The sequence below is a fragment of the Phoca vitulina genome, unplaced genomic scaffold (assembly GCF_004348235.1).
Source record: "Phoca vitulina isolate PV1807 unplaced genomic scaffold, GSC_HSeal_1.0 scaffold94, whole genome shotgun sequence".
NCBI classification, from domain to species: domain Eukaryota; kingdom Metazoa; phylum Chordata; class Mammalia; order Carnivora; family Phocidae; genus Phoca; species Phoca vitulina.
This window is the reverse complement of record NW_022589797.1, coordinates 2,658,447-2,681,122: the sequence shown is the minus strand read 5'-3', so window position 1 is coordinate 2,681,122 and position 22,676 is coordinate 2,658,447. Positions and strand designations below refer to the sequence as shown.

At 43.8% G+C, this 22,676-nt stretch overlaps 2 protein-coding genes across 2 annotated transcripts in view; one reads left to right on the top strand and one right to left on the bottom strand.

Moving 5' to 3' along the window:
• Positions 1-12,637, bottom strand: part of KIF24 (kinesin family member 24) — an 84,716-nt gene extending 72,079 nt beyond the window's left edge. Inside the window, exon 1 of the mRNA XM_032396795.1 lies at positions 12,537-12,637. The gene's annotated coding sequence lies outside the window, so the exon portion shown is untranslated. The remainder of the gene's footprint in view (positions 1-12,536) is intronic.
• Positions 12,638-12,794: 157 nt separating this feature from the next.
• Positions 12,795-22,676, top strand: part of NUDT2 (nudix hydrolase 2) — a 12,233-nt gene continuing 2,351 nt past the window's right edge. Inside the window, exons 1-2 of the mRNA XM_032396919.1 lie at positions 12,795-12,932; positions 22,332-22,472. Coding sequence (XP_032252810.1) covers positions 22,346-22,472 — 127 coding nt within the window. The 5' untranslated portion in view covers positions 12,795-12,932; positions 22,332-22,345. The remainder of the gene's footprint in view (positions 12,933-22,331; positions 22,473-22,676) is intronic.

The window sequence follows — 22,676 nt, the reverse complement described above, 5'->3', positions numbered from 1 at the left end:
CCACTTTTAGAAATATATAAAACAACTTTACTGAGATCTAATTCACATAGCATACAACTCACCCACTTAAAGTGAATTCAGTGGCTTTTAGTATATGTTCACATCCTAAACCTCCAACCCATTCAGTTGTAGGACACATTAACAATGATCACTTTTTAGGGGATTGCTAACAAAGTCACTGGGGTCTACTATACCATTAGAAATGTATATAATACAAACCCAACATTCTCAATCAATTTTCATTAAAATGTTTCTGTACCCCATGTTAGGCATAAGGTCCCTAATAATAACATAAGTAATTCAGTATTATCATTGGAAGATTAAAAGGTGGATGATAGAGTATACTTTTCCCCCAACAAGGGAGTTAGTTATTTCAAACTCTAGGGATTATTCTATCTATAGACTAGTGATCTCAACAGAAGACAAGTGATACTAAACAACTGCTCAAAACAACAGCTGCAAAGGAATGAGAATATATGACACTTAATGGAATTCTTAGGGCTAGATGTGGACTTTGGGATACCAATCATGTGAGTTATACCCAAAAGCAGTTTTTGAGAGATTCTTTTTTCAGTGGAAAAAGAAAAGGTTCAAGTTTATGGTTAAGTAGTTAATACTTTGCAATTACTGCAATTCCTTTCAAAAGCCCCACTATGAGCTTATTAAATTTCTTAGTTTGGTAAAAAGCATGGAAGCAATCACCTAAAAATAAACATAAGAAAATTGTTGAACCCAGTTATCTGAAAACAATAATAAGTATTACTCTCTCTAAATACAGAGGCTTAATTTCAAAGAATTTCCAGGAATAGATGGTAACCAATGTTGGGTTTAAATTCAGTGCTTTAATTTTAAAATCCTGGTCTAATCCAACTGTAAATTGTCATTTGCAGATTTTTGCCATTTTGCAGTTATAAAATACTTTCAACAAAATATATCTTCATGCGTTTCATTGGAAAAATAACTATTATAATCAGTTTTTTTTTTTTAAGATTTTATTTTTAGGGGCATCTGGGTGGCTCACTCGGTTGAGTGGCTGACTCTTGTTTCCTGCTCTGGTCATGATCTCAGGGTCCTGGGATGGAGCCCTATGTGCGGCTCCACTTTCATCGGGAAGTCTGAGGATTCTCTCCCTCTCCCTCTGCCCCTCCCCCAAGCTCATGCACATGCGTGCACTCTCCTTCTAATCAATAAATAAATCTTAGGGGGAAAAAAAGATTTTATTTTTAAGTAATCTCTACACTGAACATGGGGCTCGAACTTACAACCCTGAGATCAAGAGTCACATGCTCCACTGACAGGCTCCAGACGGCCAGGCTCCCCTATTATAATTAGTTTTTATAAATTACTAAATTACTAAAATGATATAGATTCTTTTACTCAAAGTTACATCCTTTTGGGAACTGTGGCCACAATGGCACCAGCAATTATTTCTAAAGGATGATGCTGAAGGTTCAACATCCACAAATCAATCAATGATACACTACATAAATAAAAGAAAGGACAAGAACCGTATGATCCTTTCAGTAGATGGAGACAAACCACTGGACAAAGTACAGCATCCTTTCTTGATTAAAACTCTTCACAGTGTATGGATAGAGGGTACATACCTCAATATCATAAAAGCCATCTATGAAAAACTTACAGCGAATATCATTCTCAATGGGGAAAACCCGAGAGCTTTTCCCCTAAGGTCAGGAACACCGCAGGGATGTCCACTATCACCATTGCTGTTCAACATAGTACTAGAAGTCCTAGTCTCAGCAATCAGACAACAAAAAGAAATAAAAGGCATCCAAATTGGCAAAGAAGAAGTCAAACTCTCACTCGTTGCAGATGATATGATACTTTATGTGGAAAACCCAAAAGACTCCACCCCAAAACTGCTAGAACTCATACAGGAATTCAGTAAAGTGGCAGGATATAAAATCAATGCACAGAAATCAGTTGCATTTCTATACACAAACAACGAGACAGAAGAAAGAGAAATTAAGGAGTCGATCCCATTTACAACTGCACCCAAAACCATAAGATACCTAGGAATAAATCTAACCAAAGAGGCAAAGGATCTGAACTCAGAAAATTATAGAATACTCATGAAAGAAATTGAGGAAGACACAAAGAAATGGAAAAACATTCCACGCTCACAGATTGGAAGAACAAATATTGTTAAAATGTCTACGCTACCTAGAGAAATCTACACATTCAATGCAATCCCTATTAAAATACCATCAACTTTTTTCACAGAACTGGAACAAATAATCCTAAAATTTGTATGGAACCAGAAAAGACCCCAAATAGCCAGAGGAATGTATGATCCTCAGAGGACAGCCAGAGGAATGTTGAAAATAGCCAGAGGAATGTTGAAAAAGAAAACCAAAGCTGGTGGCATCACAATTCCGGACTTCCAAGTTCTATTACAAAGCTGTAATCGTTAAGACAGTATGGTACTGGCACAAAAACAGACTCACAGATCAATGGAACAGAATACAGAACCCAGAAATGGACCCTCAACTCTATGGCCAACTAATCTTCGACAAAGCTGGGAAGAATATCCAATGGAAAAAAAGACAGTGTCTTCAACAAATGGTGTTGGGAAAATTGGACAGCCACATGCAGAAAAATTAAACTGGACCATTTCCTTACACCATACACAAAAATAGACTCAAAATGGATGAAAGACCTAATTGTGAGACAGGAATCCATCAAAATCCTTGAGGAGAACATAGGCAGCAACCTCTTCGACCTTGGCCAAAGCAACTTCTTGCTAGACAGGTCTCGAAAGGCCAGCCAAAAATGAACTACTGGGACTTCATCAAGACAAAAAGCTTTTGCACAGCAAAGGAAACAGTCAACAAAACCAAAAGACAACCAACAGAATGGGGAAGAAGATGTGGGCAAATGACATATCAGATAAAGGGTTGGTATCCAAAATCCATAGAGAACTTATCAAACTCAACACCCAAGGAACAAATAATCCAATCAAGAAATGGGCAGAAGACATGAACAGACATTTCTGCAAAGAAGACATCCAAATGGCCAACAGACACATGAAAAAGTGCTCAATATCACTCAGCATCAGGGAAATACAAATCAAAACCACAATGAGATACCACCTCACACCAGTCAGAATGGCTAAAACTAACCACTCAGGAAACGAGAGCTGTTGGCAAGGATGAGGAGAAAGGGGAACCCTCCTACCCTGTTGGTGGGAATGCAAGCTGGTGCAGGCACTCTGGAAAACAGTATGGAGGTTCCTCAAAAAGTTGAAAATAGAGCTACCCTACAACCCAGCAATTGCACTGCTGGGTATTTACCCCAAAGATACAAATGTAGGGATCCAAAGGGGTACGTGCACCCCGATGTTTATAGCAGTAATGTCCACAATAGCCAAACTATGGCAAGAGCCCAGATGTCCACTGACAGATGAATGGATAAAGACAATGTGGTGTATATATACATTGGAATATTACGCAGCCATCAAAAAATGAAATCTTGCCATTTGCAAAGATGTGGATAGAACTAGAGGGTATTATGCTAAGCGAAATAAGTCAGAGAAAGACAATTATCATATGATCTCACTGATATGCGGAATTTAAGAAACAAGGCAGAGGATCATAGGGGAAAAGAGGAAAAAATGAAACAAGACGAAACCAAAGAAGGAGACAAACCATAAGAGACTCTTAATCTTAGGAAACAAACTGAGGGTTGCTGGAGGGGAGGGGGGTAGGGGATGGGGCGTCTGGGTGACAGACATTGGGGAGGGTATGTGTTGTGGTGAGTGCTGGGTGTTGTGTAAGACTGATGAATCAGACCTGTACCCCTGAAACAATGAATACATTATATATTAAAAAAAAAAAAAAAAAAAGCTCAAGTGGAGTCCAACTAAAAATTCTCTTAGTCTCAGGGTTGTGAGTTCAAACCCCACCTTGGGTGTAGAGATTACTTAAAAAATAAATAAATAAATAAATAAAATAAAATTTAGGGGCACCTGGGTGGCTCAGTTGTTAAGCGTCTGCCTTCGGCTGGGGTCATGATCCCGGGGTCCTGGGATCGAGCCCCGCATCGGGCTCCCTGCTCAGTGGGAAGCCTGCTTCTCCCTCTCCCACTCCCTCTGCTTGTGTTCCCTCTCTCTCTGTCAAATAAATAAATAAAATCTTTAAGAAAAAAAAAAATTTTTTTTAATTAAGAAAAAAAAAGGAACGATGCTGAAAAAGCAAAGAAAATTCAAAGAATAATTCCATTCAGCAGGATCTAAATTATTATTTTTTTTTAAGATTTTATTTATTTATTTGACAGAGAGAGAGATAGCGAGAGCAGGAACACAAGCAGGGGGAGTGGGAGAGGGAGAAGCAGGCTTCCCGCCGAACAGGGAGCCCGATGTGGGACTCGATCCCAGGACCCTGGGATCATGACCTGAGCCGAAGGCAGACGCTTAATGACTGAGCCACCCAGGCGCCCTCAGCAGGATCTAAATTATTAATATGTAATTAATTGTGCTACCTGATTAATCTTCCAAGACTTGTGATACAAGGCAATTATCATCTCCCTTTTTAAAAATCAAGAAACCAAGGCATAGATAATTAAAAACAATTATATGAGGGGTGCCTGGGTGGCTCAGTTGGTTAAGCGTCTGCCTTGGGCTCAGGTCATGACCTCAGGGTCCTGGGATCCAGCCCGGAGTCTGCCTCCCTGCTCAGCAGGGAGTCTGCTTCTCCCTCCTCAGCAGGGAGTCTGCTTCTCCCTCTGCCTGTAGCCCTCTACCACTTGTGCTCTTTCTCTCTCTCAAATAAATAAAATCTTTAAAAACAAAAAAACCAACTATATGAATTTGGTATGTTGGCTATGTGATTCCATGCCACTAGTTTTAACCAATCTCAACACAAGCAGGTAACTAACTTAAAAGACTGCTCCTCAGGGTGCCTGGGTGGCTTAGTCAGTTAAGCGGCTGCCTTGGGCTCAGGTCATGATCCCAGGGTCCTGGAATCGAGCCCTCGTGTTGGCTCCCTGCTCAGTGGGGAGCCTGCTTCTCCAGCTCCCGCTCCCTCTGCTTATAGGCTCTTTCTCTCTCTGTTAAATAAATTTTAAAAATCTTAAAAAAAAAAAAAAAAAGACTGCTCCTCATTGCTGGTGAAACCTCAACTAGAGTCTTTCTGGCCTGAATATTGTACAGTATTATTAGTTGGATGCTCCTAGGATTCCAGTGTAACTTTAGTTCACCTCACAATAAAACTGACAATCTTATAGACGTCTTGCAGCAAAAACAAGCTGGGATCATTATCAAAATGTTTCCATGTTTAAGCATCTAAACTACCTGTCAGTAACCAAACTCATGACCTCCCCACAAAACCGCCCCTCCACCTTTCTTTTCCGTGGTAGGGGCGTGGGGGTGGGTAAGTGACAATATCACCCACCAGTGACTCAGAGCTAAACTGGGAAGCATCCTAGATTCCTTTCCTCTACTTTAATCCCAAATCTAATCAACAGGTTCAGTCAATTTAATAACAAATATTTGTCAAATTTCCCCTCTCTATTCTCATTCCAACCACCACAGCCTTGGTGGTTTCAGTCCCAGTATCTTTCACCTAGATAATTACATGTCTCTTAACTGCTCTCTCTGCCTGCCTCCGGTTTTGCCCCCTCCAAACCATCTTCCACACTATAGTTGACCATTCTTTAGAAAGCATAGTTATGACTATGCTGCTTCCCTTTACCTAAAACCCTTCAGTGTCATACTGTCATCTATCTAAAGGGCAAAGTCCAAGCTCCTTAGCACATCCTACAAAGCCTCCTATGGTCTACCCCCTTCCTCTTCCCAGTTTAGTCAACTTCTTAGACTGTTTTCTCTGTGCATTTATTCACATTGCACTTTTAAATGGTCTCTTCCCACTCTCATCAAACCTCATTTTACTTGCCTACTTCTTACCCAATGATTAAAGCATAAATGAGGTCTTTTCTGATCTCCCCGTATGTGGCTGGAAGTCCCGTATGTGTCCATATCATACCTTTTGCACGTCTCTAGCATTGCAGTTACATTCTGTAATAATTATCTATGAGGATGTCTATTTCCTCCACTAGAATATGATTTCCTTGTGGTAAAGGAATGTGTCTTATTCATCTTTTTTATCCCCATTTTTTTTTTTAAGATTTTATTTATTTGAGAGAGAGAGAGTGTGTGAGAGAGAGAACACGAGCAGGGCGGAGGGGCAGAGGGAGAAGCAGACTCCCCGCCGAGCAGGGAGCCCAATGCAGCACTCGATCCCAGATGACGACCTGAGCTGAAGGCAGACACTTAACCAACTGAGCCATTTAACCAACTGAGCCACCCAGGTACCCTTATCCCCAGTTTCTAAAACAGTGTCTGGAAAAAAGTAACATTCAATAATTATTTAATGAATAAATGAATAAATATCCCTACACTATTTTTAAAACTATACAAAAGCATTTGATACCATTTACAGTCATAGGTGGTAGAAACTTTTGTATCAGGATAATTTGCTCAGGAAAACTCAGAGTTGGTGCCCTGACTCACTGCTCCTTTGGCAATAAAATGAAACAAGATTGTATTACTCAAGTGAATTGCTATGAACATAGCTATGGTCACAGTTCCAACAAGAACCTTTGATCCAGTGACTCAAGAAATCAATTTTGAGGGCCTTTTATGAACTAAGCCCTGTTCTAGACATAAGAGGATACAGCAGTGAAGAAAACAGATAAGGTCACTGCCCTCAAGGTCTATTATTGTAGTGGGAGGAGATAATATCAAACAAGATAATTTTAGATAGTGGTAAGTATGATGAAAAATAAAGCAGGTGAAGGGTTTATTTCACATTGGATGATTAGAGAAGACCTCATTCAAAGGGACATTTTAGGTGAAATGTGAAATAATACAAAGGAATCACTCATGTAAAGATTAGGAGGAAGAGCATTCCAGGTGACTACATTGGCCTTAAGGTGGAAATGAGCATGGCATGATCAAGCAAGCATTCAAGAAAAGACCAGTTTGGCTCTAGCACAGTTGGTGAGAGGGAAGGGAGTATGAGATGACGACAGAAAGGTGGGGCCAGATTATGAGGGTCAAGTAATGGTGTCTGGATTTTAATCAATTATTTTTAAAAAGATTTTATCTATTTGAGAGAGAGCAAGCATGTGTGTGCACACTGGGGGAGGAAGAGGGACAAGCAGACTCTGTGCTGAGTGCAGAGCCCTACACGGGGCTGGATCTCACAACTCTGAGCTCATGACCTAAGCCACAGTCAAGAATCTGATGCTTAGGAGCTAGGGTTGCCGGAGTGGCTCAGTCGATTAAGTGTAGGAGTCTTGGTTTGGGCTCAGGTCATGATCTCAGGGTCAGGAGATCGAGCCCCACATTGGCCTCTAGGCTCAGTGCAGAGTCTGCTTGAGATTCTCTCCCTTTCCCTCTCCCTCCCCCTCTCCTGCTTTGCCCCTCTCCCCACTCTAGCATGTTGTCTCTCTCAAATAAATACAATCTTAAAAAAAAAAAAAGTCTCATGCTTAACCAACTGAGCCCCCCGGCCATCCCTATTTATTTTTAGGAGAAGGAGGCAGGGGAGGGGCAGAGGGAGAAAGAGAATCTTAAGCAGGCTCCACGCCCAGCATGGGCCAAATGCCCAGCTCAGTCTCACGACCCTGACTGAGATGATGACCTGAACTGAAATCAAGAGTCAGATGCTTAACCAACTGAGCCACCCAGGCGCCCCTGGATTTTAATTTAAAATGAAAGAGGAAGTCTCTGGATGGTTTTAAGTGAGGAAAGGACAAGATCTTTAAAGATTACTCTGCAAGTTCTGTGGGAAATGGATTGTAGGGGATGGGCAAAAATGGAAGGAGGGAGATCATTTAGGAATCTGCTTGTAGTTAAAACAGGCAAAAAATGATAGTGACTTGGGAAAGATGTTTGCTTTTATAAGGATTAATTGGAATAATGTAAATAAAATGCTACATTCAGTATCTGACACAGAAGCACACAACAAAATGATACAAGATAATATAAAACATATATTGGTCTCTGCCCCTGGTTCCTGGCACAGAACTCCTAAAACCCTGGTAAATTCCTAAGTGATAAGAGTACTAGGAGCGGGCAACCCTGTCAGGACCCCTCTCACTCTTGAGAGCTTTTTCTGTATCTTCACTTAGTAAACTTCTATCATTTTACTCAAAAACAAAACAAAACAAAAAACCACACACACACAAAAAACCAAACGAGTACTAGGAGCATCTTTTGTTCTCACAAGGCAACTCTGGGTGGGCGTTGGTCACCAGAAAGATCAAGCCATAAGCAGAAGCTTGAACTTTTCAGTCCTACCCCCCATTTTCCAGAGAGGGAAGAGAAGCTGTAAATGGACTGAATAACTGATCACACCTATGTGACAAAGTTTCCATAAATATACCAAAAGTATGGGGTTCAGAGAACTTCCAGGCTGGTGAACACATTCATACCAGGAGAGTGACACACCTCAACTCCATGGGCACAGAAGCTCCTATCCTTGACACTGTCCCAGACCTTGCCCTATGTATCTCTTCATCTGGCTATTTATCTACATCCTTTATCGTAACCTTTAATAAACTGGTTAACTTAAGTGTTTCCTTCACTTCTGTGAGCCACTCTAGCAAATTAATTGAATCCAAGGAGGGAGTCATGGGAACCCCTGATTTGTAGCCAAATCTGACAGAAGTTGTGGATAACCTGGGGGCCTACTACTCAGAGTTGGCATCTGAAGTGGGGTGGGAGCAGTTTCGTCAGACTGAGCCCTTAACCTGTGGGATCTGACACCATCTCCAGGCAGGGAGAGTTAGACTGAGTTAAATTATAGGACCCACAGCTGGTGTCATAGAGAATTGCCTGGTGGGGGAAAAGTCCCCACACATTTGACGGAAGTGTCAGAAGTCTTCTATATGAGTGGTAAAGGAGACACACAGGAGGAAAAGAAATGAGGTTTTCCCTACACAGGAAGACATATGGGTGGAAAACTGAGTTTTCCCAATACAAATGGTACCTATTATTAGTTTATGCCTATGGAAGAGTCTTCTTGTTTAACAGGATGTGAACATCAAAATCCTTGAGACAATAACTAGGGAAGTATACAATGACCACAATACTCAAAGTATGAGTAAAACTATTACTCGTTTAACAAAATTCGTTGAGGATTTACTCTGAACAAATTACGAACAGGTTTGCTAAGGCAGTACAAGAGAGTGGATTAACTGATCAATTAATCTGTAAGGGACTGAGAAGAGTTCAACCCCTTACATTACAAACAATGAAATGGCAGCCCAAAGAAACTGCTATTCCTCCTAAACTGGAAGATGAGGATCATGCCCTAGTTTGCCCCACAGACATTGCATTAGTACATATAACAGTTAAAGATTTAAATTAATAACATAAACCAAAAGCTTTTAATGAAATAATATGTGGTCAGTACATTGATGTACTATGCTAAGAAAAATGTAATATTTATATAAAGCCCGGATATAGTGCTTTGCACAGGGTAAATGCTCAATAAATGGCAGCTCTCAGCTCCAGCTGTACAGTCCTTGGAAGGCTGAACGTGTGATGTTTACCTGACATCGATAACCAATTGCCTGAAGAAATGAACAGACATTTCTCCAAAGATATAGATGGCCAACAGACACATGAAAAGATGCTTAACATCACTAATTATCAGGGAAATGCAAATCAAAACCACAAAAAGTTATCACCTTACACCTGTTAGAATGGTTAAAATAAAAAACACAAGAAACAACAAGTGTTGGTGAAGATGTAGAGAAAAAGGACCCTCATGCACTGTTAGGAATGCAAACTGGTGCATATGAATATGAACACAAAAACACTAATTTGAAAGTAGGGGCACCTGGGTGGCACAGTCCATTAAGCAACGGACTCCTGATTTCTGCTCAGGTCATGATCTCAGGGTCGTGAGATTGAGCCCCACACTGGGCTCGCTGCTTAAGATTCTCTCTCTCCGGAGGCCTGGGTGGCTCAGTCGGTTACGCATCTGCCTTCAGCTCAGGTCATGATCCCAGGGTCCTGGGATCAAGCCCCGAATTGGGCTCCTTGCTCAGCGGGGAGCCTGCTTCTCCCTCTGCCTGCTGCTCCCCCCGCACGCCACGCGTGTGTGCGCTCTCTCTCTCTGACAAAGAAAAACAATCTTTGAGGGGAAAAAAAAAAAATTCTTTCTCCCTCCCCCACTGCCCCTCCCCTTCTCCTCTTTGCACACGCACTCCCTCTCTAGAAAAAAAAGTATAAGGGCGCCTGGGTGGCTCAGATGGTTAAGTGTCTGCCTTCGGCTCAGGTCATGATCTCCAGGTCTTGGGATCGAGCCCTACATCGGGCTCCCTGCTCCGCGGGGAGCCTGCTTCTCCCTCTCCCTCTGCTGCTCCCCTTGCTTGTGCTCTGTCTCTCTCTCTCTCAAATGAATAAATAAAAATCTTTAAAAAAAAAAAGCATAAATGCATCCTTATTTTTATTGCAGCATTATTTACAACTGCCAAGCAGCCCAAGTATTTTTTTTTTTTTAAGATTTTATTTATTTATTTGACAGAGACAGACACAGCGAGAGAGGGAACAGAAGCAGGGGGAGTGGGAGAGGGAGAAGCAGGCTTCCCACTGAGCAGGGAGCCCGATGCGGGTCTCAATCCCAGGACCCTGGAATCATGGCCTGAGCCAAAGGCAGACACTTAACAACTGAGCCACCCAGGCGCCCCCCAAGTATTCTTTAATAGATGAACAGGTAAAGAAGATGGAATACATATACAGTGGAATATTATGGAGCCATAAAAAAAATGCAACCTTGCCATTTTGCAACAAAATGGATGGATCTAGAGGATAAAATGCTAAGTGAAGTAAGTCAGAGAAAGACAAATACTATATCACTTCACCCCATGTGGAATTTAAGAAACAAAACAAATGAGCTAAGAAAAAAAGAGACAAACCAAAAAACAGACTCTTAACTACAGAGAATAAACTGATGGTTACCAGAGGGGAGGTGGGTGGAGGGAATGGGTGAACAGGTGAAGGGGATTAAGAGGACACTTATGATCACAGTAATGTACAGAATTATTGAATCAGTGTATTGTACACCTGCAACTAGTAACACTGTATGTTAACTATACTGGAATTTTAAAAAAATAACCAATTGCTTAAGTTGATAGTAGAGTCACAGGAATTCTAATATAATTCAACACTTTGATTTTCCAGTTGAAAAAAGTGAGGTATAAAAGGGCTAAATGACTTGCAAAGTCAGCCACAGTGAGTAGAGACAGAGCCAAAGCCACACCCTGAATCCCCAATCTGGTTTCCATTACATGTCACAGATCTGCAGTTTAGCTATATGGTTGTGGTCAAACTTTTATAAGAGGATAATAATAACACAGCTACTATATCTGACTTTTTCAATCCTCTTATTAAAATCATTGATCTATGAATTTCACATGAGAATCATCAACAATCCAGATTGGCAATATAGTCTTATGAGCTGACAAAATAACAGTCTTGGTAATGCAATTCTATCATGGACAGCTGATGAATGGACAACTACCAGGGCAGCTGTTACATGCACCTGAAGCAGAGTGACTACAAGGAGAATACAAAGGAGAAAATGCTTTAAAACCGTTTCCACAGCACTCTTAAAATGTGACAACAGCTGTGGGTCACTAAGAAACTGAGATACTCCTGGAGTTCAGCAACAACAGGAATGGTTTGTTTTAAGCAAAGACTCATTAAGAAGTTTAATAAAAGCATTGGGAGAATAAGACTAAAAGCCACAATACCAGAAGGGTTCTAGCAAGCACTCCAAAAAAATTTTTCCTTTCACCAACAGTGGAAAGGCCAATATGGACTTTCAGGTTCTACCGAATATGAGATTAGGGTACCCTCCCTCTACTCCCATAAAAAACAACAACAACAACAACAAAAACCCCTCTGAACGGGAGGGAAAACAGGGCAGTGCATAGAGGGAAACCCAATCCATTTGTGGTGAATTAAACTCAACAAGTATTTCCTGAAAACTCTACTGTGTGTAAGACACTGGGAATAAAAGATGGTCGCTCTGCCTCAAAAACCTCTAAATTATATGGGAGGAACGAGGAGAATGAGGCTCACGGAAGTACCCAAATAACCCAAGGCCGAATAGAAGTGCTCTAAGGTTCCACTCAGGGCCATGGGTTCAAAGGCAAGAAGATTTCGAGACTCAGCAAGGCTTCATGGGAGAAGTAGCGCTCGAGATAATCACTGAAGAAAAGGCAGAGATAAGGGGATGAAGGGTAGGAGAGGAGGTGAGCGTTCGAACAACCAGGAGAGGCCAAACCCGGGTTTCCTTGCAACCGCCGCCTCCTCTCACGCTCTGTAGGCGTCCAGCGTGCCCTCTCCCGCGGGGCAGAGGCCTACCCCTCTCCTCCCCGGTTCTCCCCACCATTTCTCACCTCAGTGGCTTCCAAGTTCCCCCTCGGTCAACCCTGAGGACAGAAGACAATGCCGACAGGAGAGAGCCCCAAAGTTGGCAAGCGTGCTGTCAACTCACCAGTTTTTGAGGCGCCGGCCAGGCCGCATCCCCATGGTAACGCCACCAAGCGCGGGTTCGAACGCCCGCGCCGGCGCCCGCGCGCCGGCAGCCCCGCCTCATCCACCAATGGGCGCCGGGGGAGCTCGTTGACGTTAGAGGCCTTCTTCTCGAGAAGACCAATCAGGGATCCGAGGAAGCAGTGGGCGTAACTCTCAAGCTGCGTCTTTCAACCAATCATATCGCATGAGTGAAGATCTCGCGACGTTCTAAGTGAAAGTACGGCATCTTTGAGGCGGGTGGAGGGGCCTTCTACCCTACCCTGTTGGTCGCTCTAAGCGCAACCGAACCTTCCGGATTGGTCGTCGTACTCCCCCTTTCTGTTCAAGGCCTGCCTCCTGCCGCCCTGGGCTTTGGGTGAGTAGTCTTAGAGAGGGGGATCTGGGTGCAGGGTTCCACGGAGGAACTGATCGTTGGAGCGATGGGAATCTGCACCTGAATAATCTCCCGTCGCTGCACTGTCAAGGGTGGACGCACCAGGCTCTCAGTGAGGCGTGGGCAGGCCAGGCCCCGGCCGCTCGCAGGGCCTCAGTTTTCCTCTATGCTCAGGGAGAGGGGAGGGTTCTATGGCTCTGAGCATTGCTGGCCCGCTTGCTGGTGGTGATGGGGTGGGACGTCGGAATTGCAGAGTTCCGGGTTTAGGGACGGGCGGCAGGAGTGCCGTTGGCCTCAGTTTCACTTTGTTGTTACCCTTTATACCCTGTCTGCTTTCCAGAAGAGATTTTGTATGTTCTAATGGCTTCATTTATTGAATAGATAATATCTTGGCAATTAGCAGTAGTAAAAAAAGAAAATCACACCAGAGTCCCACCATCTAAAACAGAACTTCCTTTTCCTTTGTTCTGGCCCGGTTTGGGGCCGTATGTATTTGTTATTGTATCTCCGAAAAAAAGGAAAGAAAATAGGGGTGGAGAAAGGCTCGGAGAATAACTGCGGGAGAACGGTCTCCACGCGCCTGGATTATCGCCAGATGCCCCCTGGCCAGCTCTGGGCCGAGCCTCGTCTGGGCCATGGCTAACGGCTGTGCTGGTAACTATGTTCACATTGGAAAGAAGGCAGCAGAGAATGATGAAACCATCTCCTTCTGGAGTCAAACAAGGGAGCTCTTCCGGGGCGCCTGGGTGGCTCAGCCATTAAGCGTCTGCCTTCAGCTGGGGTCATGATCCCAGGGTCCTGGGATTGAGCCTCGCGTCGGGCTCCCTGCTCGGCGGGAAACCTGCTTTTCCCTCTCCCACTCCCCCTGCTTGTGTTCCTACTCTCGCTAACTCACTCTCTGTCAAATAAATAAATAAAATCTTAAAAAAAAAAAAAAAGAAAAGAGGGCGCCTGGGTGGCTCAGATGGTTAAGCGTCTGCCTTCGGCTCAGGTCATGATCTCAGGGTCCTGGGATCGAGTCCCGCATCGGGCTCCCTGCTCCTTGGGAGCCTGCTTCTCCCTCTGCCTTTCTCTCTCTCGCTCTCTCATGAATAAATAAATAAAATCTTAAAAAAAAAAGAAAAAGAAACAATGCAATCAAATAGCCAAATGTAAAACGCTAATACAGAGTCGAGGTTAAGAGCAGTGATGTTGGGAATCAGGCAGACCTGCTTTCCTTTTTCCTCTTCTGAAAAATTGCGGGAAAGACTCAGAGGGTTGTTGTGAAGATTAAATGAAATAATGAAAGTAAAGCACTTGGCACAATGCCTGGCAAGCAGTAACCCCTCAAAAAATGGTACCTATTACCTTCATAATAGAAACAAACAAATATACTAGCTAACAAGGCCAGTAGACTTACTGCAAGTACCCAATTTAGCTCAAAACTTGTCAGAGAAATAATTAAGGAAACCATTTTTCACAAAAGAGTGAAATTTCTTCCTAGTACTTATTGAAAGGAATTTATCTTGTGGTACTTTATGCATAAGGAATATAATGGTGTGGTGAACAGTGTGTTCACCAGCAGTTTTGCTGGAATTATGAAAAGCCATTTATTTCTTGATTCAACTATCAATAGAAGCTAAGAGCTTGCAATTAAAACATAACACAGAAGCTTCCTGATAACCTTTTATGATAACAGGAGTGAAAGTGACTCATATATATTCAGTACTTCTGATATGTCAGATCCTATATATATGTTTTTTAAACTCTACAACAGTCATGTAAAGTAGAAGTTACCCTCATTCTACAGATGAGGAAAATGAGGCTTAGAGAAGTATTTTGCTTAAAGTAATACAACTGTTGAATTAGGAAGCTGGGTCTTTTTCACTGCAAAGCTAGCCATGCTTTTCCATGTTGTTTCTGTCTGAAGGAGGATAAAATGCTTTGAATACCAGAATACCAGATGCATAGGCAGACTTACCCAAGTGGAGGGAGGTGGCTTGCAGAGGTATCTATGGTGGGAGCAAAATCTTTCTCCAGTAGGAAATTTTCACCTTTGGAAATGAAGAGATGGAATGAGATGATCACTGAGCACAATTCCCTGTGTTCATTTACCTTGTGGGGTAGTCAGCAGCACTTCAGATTCATCTTTTCCCAAACAAATCATTAGCTTACTTTCTACTCCCTACTCCACCAACTTCTCTAGTCACCCAAACCAAACAACCTCTCCCTCCCTCTCTCTCTCTTCTCCCCTCTCCCCCACCCCTCTTCCTTGGACAATGAAACATTTAAATACTGTTGGTTTTCTTTTTGAGATATCTCTCAAATTCATCCCTTCCTCTCCTTTCTCGGGGTCTCTGCCTTAATTTAACTCTATATCATTTGTCATCTGGACTGTTGTTGGCAAAAAGCTTGTGACTGGTTGGTCTTCCTGCCTCCAATCTTCTAATCCATTCTCCACCTTCCTTGCTGCCAGAATTTGTTTTTGTAAAATGTCAGTCTGACCATATTGGCAGCCCTGCCTAAAACCAGTCAAAGGCTCCTCCTCGTTGCCTACAAACTGTTTATCAGTGGAATGTCATTTTGTGCTTGAGGGTCTTTACCCACACTCCTCCCTTTGCCTGGAATGCCCCTTGCCTCCACCTTGATTCTGCCTGGTGAATTCCTAGCCATCCTTCAGAATCCTACGGGGTGCCCCTTTGACCTAAAGATAATCACTCTCGCTTCGTTGCTTCCTTTCCATCTTATACATACCCCTATGGTGCACAAAATAAACTGGCAACTTGTCTAAGTACCTTCCACTTTCATGAGGCTGTGAACACTTAGAAAGCTGCGGCTTTATAATATTCAGATTCATATCCACTCTTCAATCCTGTCACACTGCTTGTCAAAGGGAACACACTCAACAGATGTTAGATGAGTAAGTAAATCCCTTCAGGCTCTAATATTAGAATTCCCCATGTTTGCTTTCTAGAATTGTACAGCAGATGGCACTAATAGGCCACTTCACAGATCCTCTTTACTAGGAATGATTTTTGTTCCAACCTTGTCTGACTTTGGCCTCATCCTAGAAGCCAATATTCATGCCATTACAGGTGAAATCTCCTGTTTCTGCCCCCGGCCAAATAGCCAAGATAGCAAGATGACTCAGCAGGTTGGTTTCTATGAGAAAAGAGAGTGGCAGATGTCCAGGAAAAGGTGCAATTGAGGGAACATTTTCTTTGTCTCAATTTATTCACAGTAGTTGGGAGCTTTTTCCTTTTCTTTTCTTTCCTTTTCCTTTTTCTCTTTTTGTTGTTTTTACAAGAAAGAGCTTTATTCACAGATGGGCACCTCATTTCTGTTCAGTCCTTTGAAAGGGAAGAGGGGAGTTGGAAATTCAGAAAAGACCATTATGATGTCGGAGGAAAGGGAAAACTGAGCAGTGGGAGTTGCTTGTGGGCAGGCAGAGTTGGCCTTCCTCCTTACAGTGGAGTGGCCTGGGCAACTTTCCTGGATACCAGCACCCTAAGTTAGTTGCTTGTGTGTTTGTCCAAGGCTAGCATTAAAGGTATTCCCAACACTTGGTTGTTGGGAACCCCCAGGCTACCTGATAAGGTTTTGAACATGTGATTTTAGGTTCCTGCTTCTCAGAGAAAAAGCAGAGGACCCACAGAAACTCTTATCAGATAGGCCAAGTTTCAGGGCCTCAGGCTACACTTTACCTCTCCAGGGTCAACTCTGGGCACCAGGACCTTCATCTACACACCCTCCCTCCTCCACCCCAACTAAAACCTGTCCTGTGGAAAGGATTCCAGCCAGGTACCTTAAAAATCCTCCATGCGAATATAGATCAAAGACTGGGAATTTGGGAACTGGAAATAATTGTATGAAGTATTTGCATGTCCTCTCTCAGGACCATCTGTGCTCTAAGCTCTGCTCTTTCACATTAAGCAGAGCTGTGGAAGGGGGTAAAAATATACACTTCAGAGTTAGGCTTACTTGGATTCAAATCTTGCCATTCACAGACCAGCTATGCTCTTGGGCTAGTATTTTAACCTTTTTGAATCTTAGTTTCCTCATCCAAAACTGGAGACAATCCTGCTTATGATGCAGATTTGTCTTGAACATTGAAAAACACACACGTAAAGAACCTTGCACAATGTAGCTGGCACAGTGTCGAGGCTTAATTGATAACATAGTGGCATGAAAGAGTTTCTGCTAAAGGGATTTTAGATGATAAGGAACACGCTGAGAGGATTTGGGGAGCTCTTTCTGTATCTAAAGGTATATTTGTGAGGGCTTTTGGGGGTTGAGCTATGCTTGCAATTGCACACTGATTAATTTGATGAAAACATTAGAACACAACACATCAGTACAGCCATTTATCTGTGAATTATTTTTTGGCACCTAGGTCCTGAACCTCCTAAGCTGTAAGGGAAATGTGTATATAGAGAAAGGCAAGAGCACTTTTCCTTAGCTTCTGGAACCTTCTGATGACATTGAGGAGTTTTTTTGTTCAGGTTTTTTTTAACCACCTAAGGCACTTTGCCACTTTTCTGAAGTGTGAATTGCCTGCTGTCAGCCTGGAGTTCTCATCTCTGCAATCCTGGCTGCAAGCACATTTGCATATTGGATGCTGTGTTCTTTAACCCCCTGAGGTTTGAATCCACTTGGAGTCTTGTGTGTGTGCGCGCGCGTGTGTGTGTGTGTGTGTGTGTGTGTGTTTCTCTATAAGCTGGCCTCTTTCAAACCCCAGGACAGTTTCACTCCATGGTCTCCAGAAAAACAGAAAATCTACAACAATAGCTCCATTGACTTTTATGTAAATGGCACTCTTCAGGAAAACACTGGGCTATTTCCCAAAATCCCAGAACATACCCTGCGCATTTGTTCGAGTGGGATGTGGGGAGAGTGTTCTGTTGAGTCAGTGAACATCTGTTGAGAGCTGCTGTGCTGGGTTCCAAGGAGACAGAGTGCACAGTCTGGACCTTCCCTGCCAAAGGTACAGCCTGAGACTTACCAGACTAGGTACTGTGCTTGTGGTGGCTTTGTACTGTGTCCACTTGGCTAAGCTGGAACTGTGTTTCCCAGGATTCCCTTCCTGTATGGTTCCAAGTTAGGGTCGACCTCAAGAAAATTGTGTGCACGATTTGGAAAGCTGCAGTGAAGTAGCAGCCAGCACACTGTGAAAGACAGAGCAGGATACCAAGCATGTGGCAGTGCATACCTTTGGATGCTGATCTGCTGGTTCACCTTATTGGTGCCGGATAAAGCACCCAGGCCTGCAGCTCCCCAACTCCTGCTGAATCTACTCCTTCAGATACTCTGGGTGCTGGGCCAGATGAACATTCAGCTCTATGGCAAAGGGCTCCAGCTCCTCGAAGTTACCCACGTTAATGAGCTTGGAGATGGTGAAAGGAAGTCACAGGTTTCAGTTTGTCCTCAGGAGTTCTACTTGTCCTCATAGGATCTGGTTTGTCTTCACAAGTTCCAGTTTTCCTTGCTCTCCTCCACTTCGCATCCAGCTTCCCTTCCCAACTGCTGGCCTTGCTGACCTATAGAGACTTCAGCCTCAACACCGGATGCAGAGGTGACAGAGTTGCATGGATTTCTCCATCGACTTCCATAATTGCACAAGATCTAATCCCTACACTAAATCCTTAATTGTCTCATAGTGTTCTTCTCCGATCAAACCCTACAGAAGTTTATTCAAGCCGTGTTGAAGGCCCAGAAGATGAGATGATTAGAAGCCAGAAGGCTTCACAGAAGAGGTGACACTGAGCTGCTTCTGAAAGCATGAATAGGAAGTAATGTGTATGGGGAAGGAGAGAAATTCTAGAGAACAGCTGGCTCAAGCCAAGCAACTGAAAAGGGTAGATCAGAGTTTTGCCTTTCTAGAACAACTGTCCTCTCCATGGGTCCATAGCATAGGGAGAAAGTGGACATCTGATCCTAGCTCTTGATTCTAGGTCTTCTGGTTCCATTGAGATGAACCACTGGTTGGTCTGGTTCTTAGATGTGGTTATCCCTACACATTGGTATCTACTGAGATACATTTTTGCGAGGTGTGCCCTTGTCACTACCCTAAGCTTCTCCCCCCATGGGAAAATATTGGCCTGCTCCTCTCTTTCCAGTGGCTCCACATGGCCACCCCAGGCCTGTCTTTCTTGGCCCCCCCATCCAGCTACTATTGTTTCCCCATGATGTATGGGTGATGGTTGTGGTGTAGAGCAATGCTCTGGGGCTTCCTGTCCAAGGCAGGGCACTGCCCTCTAGTCTTAGATCCCTAAGCCTCTCTAGGGATTCCAACATTCATTCCATGAGACTCTACCCAAAGCAGGAACAAGGTGCCCTTCACCTGGAACTTGCTAATACTGTATGAGCAGCTTGATAGGAGGGCAGGGGATCAGGTACCTGTTTTTGCCTGAACCGGAACCAATAATTTGAAATCTCTGTTCACCAGTTCTGTGGTGACAGGGTGCTTCTTTCTGGTTTCCAGAATGGGGAAAGTTCTTGGCATAAATAGGGAGACCAGGGAAATACAATATAATGTTTTAAAAAGCCTGCTACCAGGGTGTCTGGGTGGTTCAGTCGTTTAAGCATTTGCCTTCCGCTCAGGTCATGATCTTGGGATCCTGGGATGGAGCCCCATGTGCGGCTCCTGCTCTGGGGAGTCTTCTTCTCCCTCTGCCCCTCCCCTCCCCGCTCATGCTCTCTCTCTCTCAAATAAATAAATAAGAAATAAGATCTAAAAAAAAGGAAAGAAACATTTGGAAAGATCACAGTGTTGCGTGCATTTGGTTTTTTGGTAAACCATCTGTTGGCAGTCCTAAGGAATGAGTTTCAGTTTGGGTCTGATTTTTGTGCCTTTGACAGATGCAGGCTCATCTTTTTTTTAAAAAAAACATTTTATTTATTTATTTATTTATTTAAGATTTTATTTACTTATTTGACAGAGAGAGACACAGCAAGAGAAGGAACACAAGCAGGGAGAGTGGGAGAGGGAGAAGCAGGCTTCCCGCCGAGCAGGGAGCCTGATGCGAGGCTCGATCCTAGGACCCTGGGATCATGACCTGAACTGAAGGCAGACGCTTAATGACTGAGCCACCCAGGCGCCCCTAACATTTTATTTATTTATTTGAGAGAGTGAGAGAGAGCGAGCGAGCGCGCACAAGTGGGGGCAGGGTCAGAGAGAGAGGGAGAAGCAGACTCCCCGCCGAGCAGGGACCCCGATGGCAGGGCTCGATCCCAGGACCCAGGACCATGACCTGAGCCGAAGGCAGACGCTCAACTGACTGAGCCACCCAGGCGCCCCAGGTTCATCTTGATTGAGTAACAGCATGGGGGCCGTGGAGAACATTCCCTCAGCTCCAGCCATCCTCTCTTCAGCCCTGCTATCTGTGCAGCAGCGCCTTCTTTGGCCCTGCAATCTTGCAGATGAGGCCCTACTGACTTAGGTCTTTTCCTGCCTGGGCCACTGTCCTAGGCCTTTGCTGCATTTGAGACACCTGATTTTCTTTCAGTTCTGCCATCCTACCTCAGGGCCTTTGCCCATGCTGTCCCCTCCACCTGGAACATACTTTCTCCCTCCTTCCCATTGCCAACTTACCTTTTACTCATCCTTACTTCTCTGCTCAAACATCCCTTTTTCCAGGAAGTCTTCCTTGATCCCTCAGACAAGGTCAGGTTACCTATCACACATTTTTCCTTTGTAGCACATACCTTATTGGCAATTATTTTTTAAATTGCTTAATTATTTGATTAAATTCTGCCTCTTCCAGGGCATCTGGGTGGTGCAGCTGGTTAAGTGTCCGACTCTTGGTTTGGGCTTAGGTCATGATCTCAGGGTTGTGGGATCAAGCCCCAGGATGGGCTCTGAGCTCAGCATGGAATCTGCTTGAGATTCTTTTCCCCCTTCTTCCCCCCCCCAACCAGCTCATGTACATACTGTCTCTAAAATAAATAAATAAATCTTTAAAAAAAATCTGCCTCTCCCATTAGAATATAAACTGCATGAGAGCAAAGGCCTAGCACAGTACTTATTACATAGTCAGTACTCAGTAAATATTTGTTGACTGAACCAATGACACATTTTCTTTAGCGAGGCCTTACATAAGAGATCTTCCATATTTTTTGTTACCTTGATGACATGTCCCCCTTCAGATGATGAATTGTTTTTTCACTGCTGCAGATACTCCTACTCTTCTCCCTTTCTGTCTTTTGTTGTTGTGGACGTTCTTTTCTGAAATGGAAAGAAAAGTAACTGAGGGGCACCTGGGTGGCTCAATCGGTTAAGCGTCTACCTTCGGCTCGGGTCATGATCTCAGGGTCCTGGGATCGAGCCCTGCATCGGGCTCCCTGCTCATAGGGAGCTTGCTTCTCCCTCTCCTCCCTGCTTGTGCTCTCTCTCAAATAAAAAGAAAATCTTAAAATAAAAGTAACTGAAATGGAAAAGACTAAAAAATTTTAGTCTTTACTGAATTGGTGATTATAAAATTAATAAATGTTCTCTGTGAACTTCCAAACAATGCAGAAATATAGGGACTAGAAAATGAAAGTCTCGCCATAATCTCGTCCTCCAGAAAACACTATTAATGATGTGTATCCTTCCAGACATTTTCCTATGCATATTGAAACCTACCGAGTGCTCATTACATGCCAGGCGCTGTTCTAAAGCCCTTTACAAAAGTTAAGTCATGTGATCCTCACAGGAACCCTTTGAGGTAGAACTGTTACTATCTTGTCTCACAGCAGAGGAAACTGAGGCTTAGGAGCTAAGCACACAGTGAATAAGTGGCAAAGTCAGAACTTGACCCCAGGCTGCAGAGTCACACTCTTGACCCACTATGCTAGTGTGCTTCTCATTGGGTGGGAAAAAGACTTTCTACTGTGTGTGTCTTTTTGTACTTTGAATTTTGCACCATGTGAATGTATAACATTCTAAAATGTTTTTAGTACACCAAGCTACCTTTCCTAAGTGACCCCTCAGGCCATCAGAAACCCCATCGTTGGAGTCTCTGCCGCGCAGACTCAGGCTGGAGGCTGAGGGAAATGGGACCATGGGTTTGATGATGATGTTCCTCATCTCTCCCATTCCCAGCATCTCTCCAGGTTCAGTGGGTTTGCCTCCGAGGACCTCCGGTCTCTTAACACACTCACACCAGCCCTGTGTCTTAGCAGGGAGACCTGGAGGAGTTGGGATAGAGCTGCACAGACAGGGTAGGGGCCAGGGTCCTACCATCATTCACAAATCAGTCTCTGATTCCTCATTTCCCCCCACCGGTCCTCGGAATGCTGCCTTTTTCTGTAGTTGATGAGGTCACTATTAGCTGATCTGTGCTACTCCCCAGCACCAGATGCTGCCCCCAGGATGGATCCTCCTGTTTTGTGTAACTTCCCAATGTCTCCCATCTTCTTCAGTCCTCAAATAGACCATGGCCCTGAGAGCATGTGGCTTGATCATCTTCCGAAGACGCCTCATTCCCACGGTGGACAAACCTGCAATTGAGTTTCTACTGCTGCAGGCATCAGACGGCATTCATCATTGGACTCCTCCCAAAGGTGCAAGGCAGAGGGGCTGGCTCTCGAGAAAGTGCCAAGCGTTGCTTAGAAAGCTACCCTATCAGGCAGCCCATAAAGCTTACGTCCCAGTGACTGGAAATAGAACTCTGTGATTGAATCCCAGGGCAGAAGCAGCGTGTGTGTGTGTGTGTGTGTGTGTGTGTGATTGAATCCCAGGGCAGAAGCAGCGTGTGTGTGTGTGTG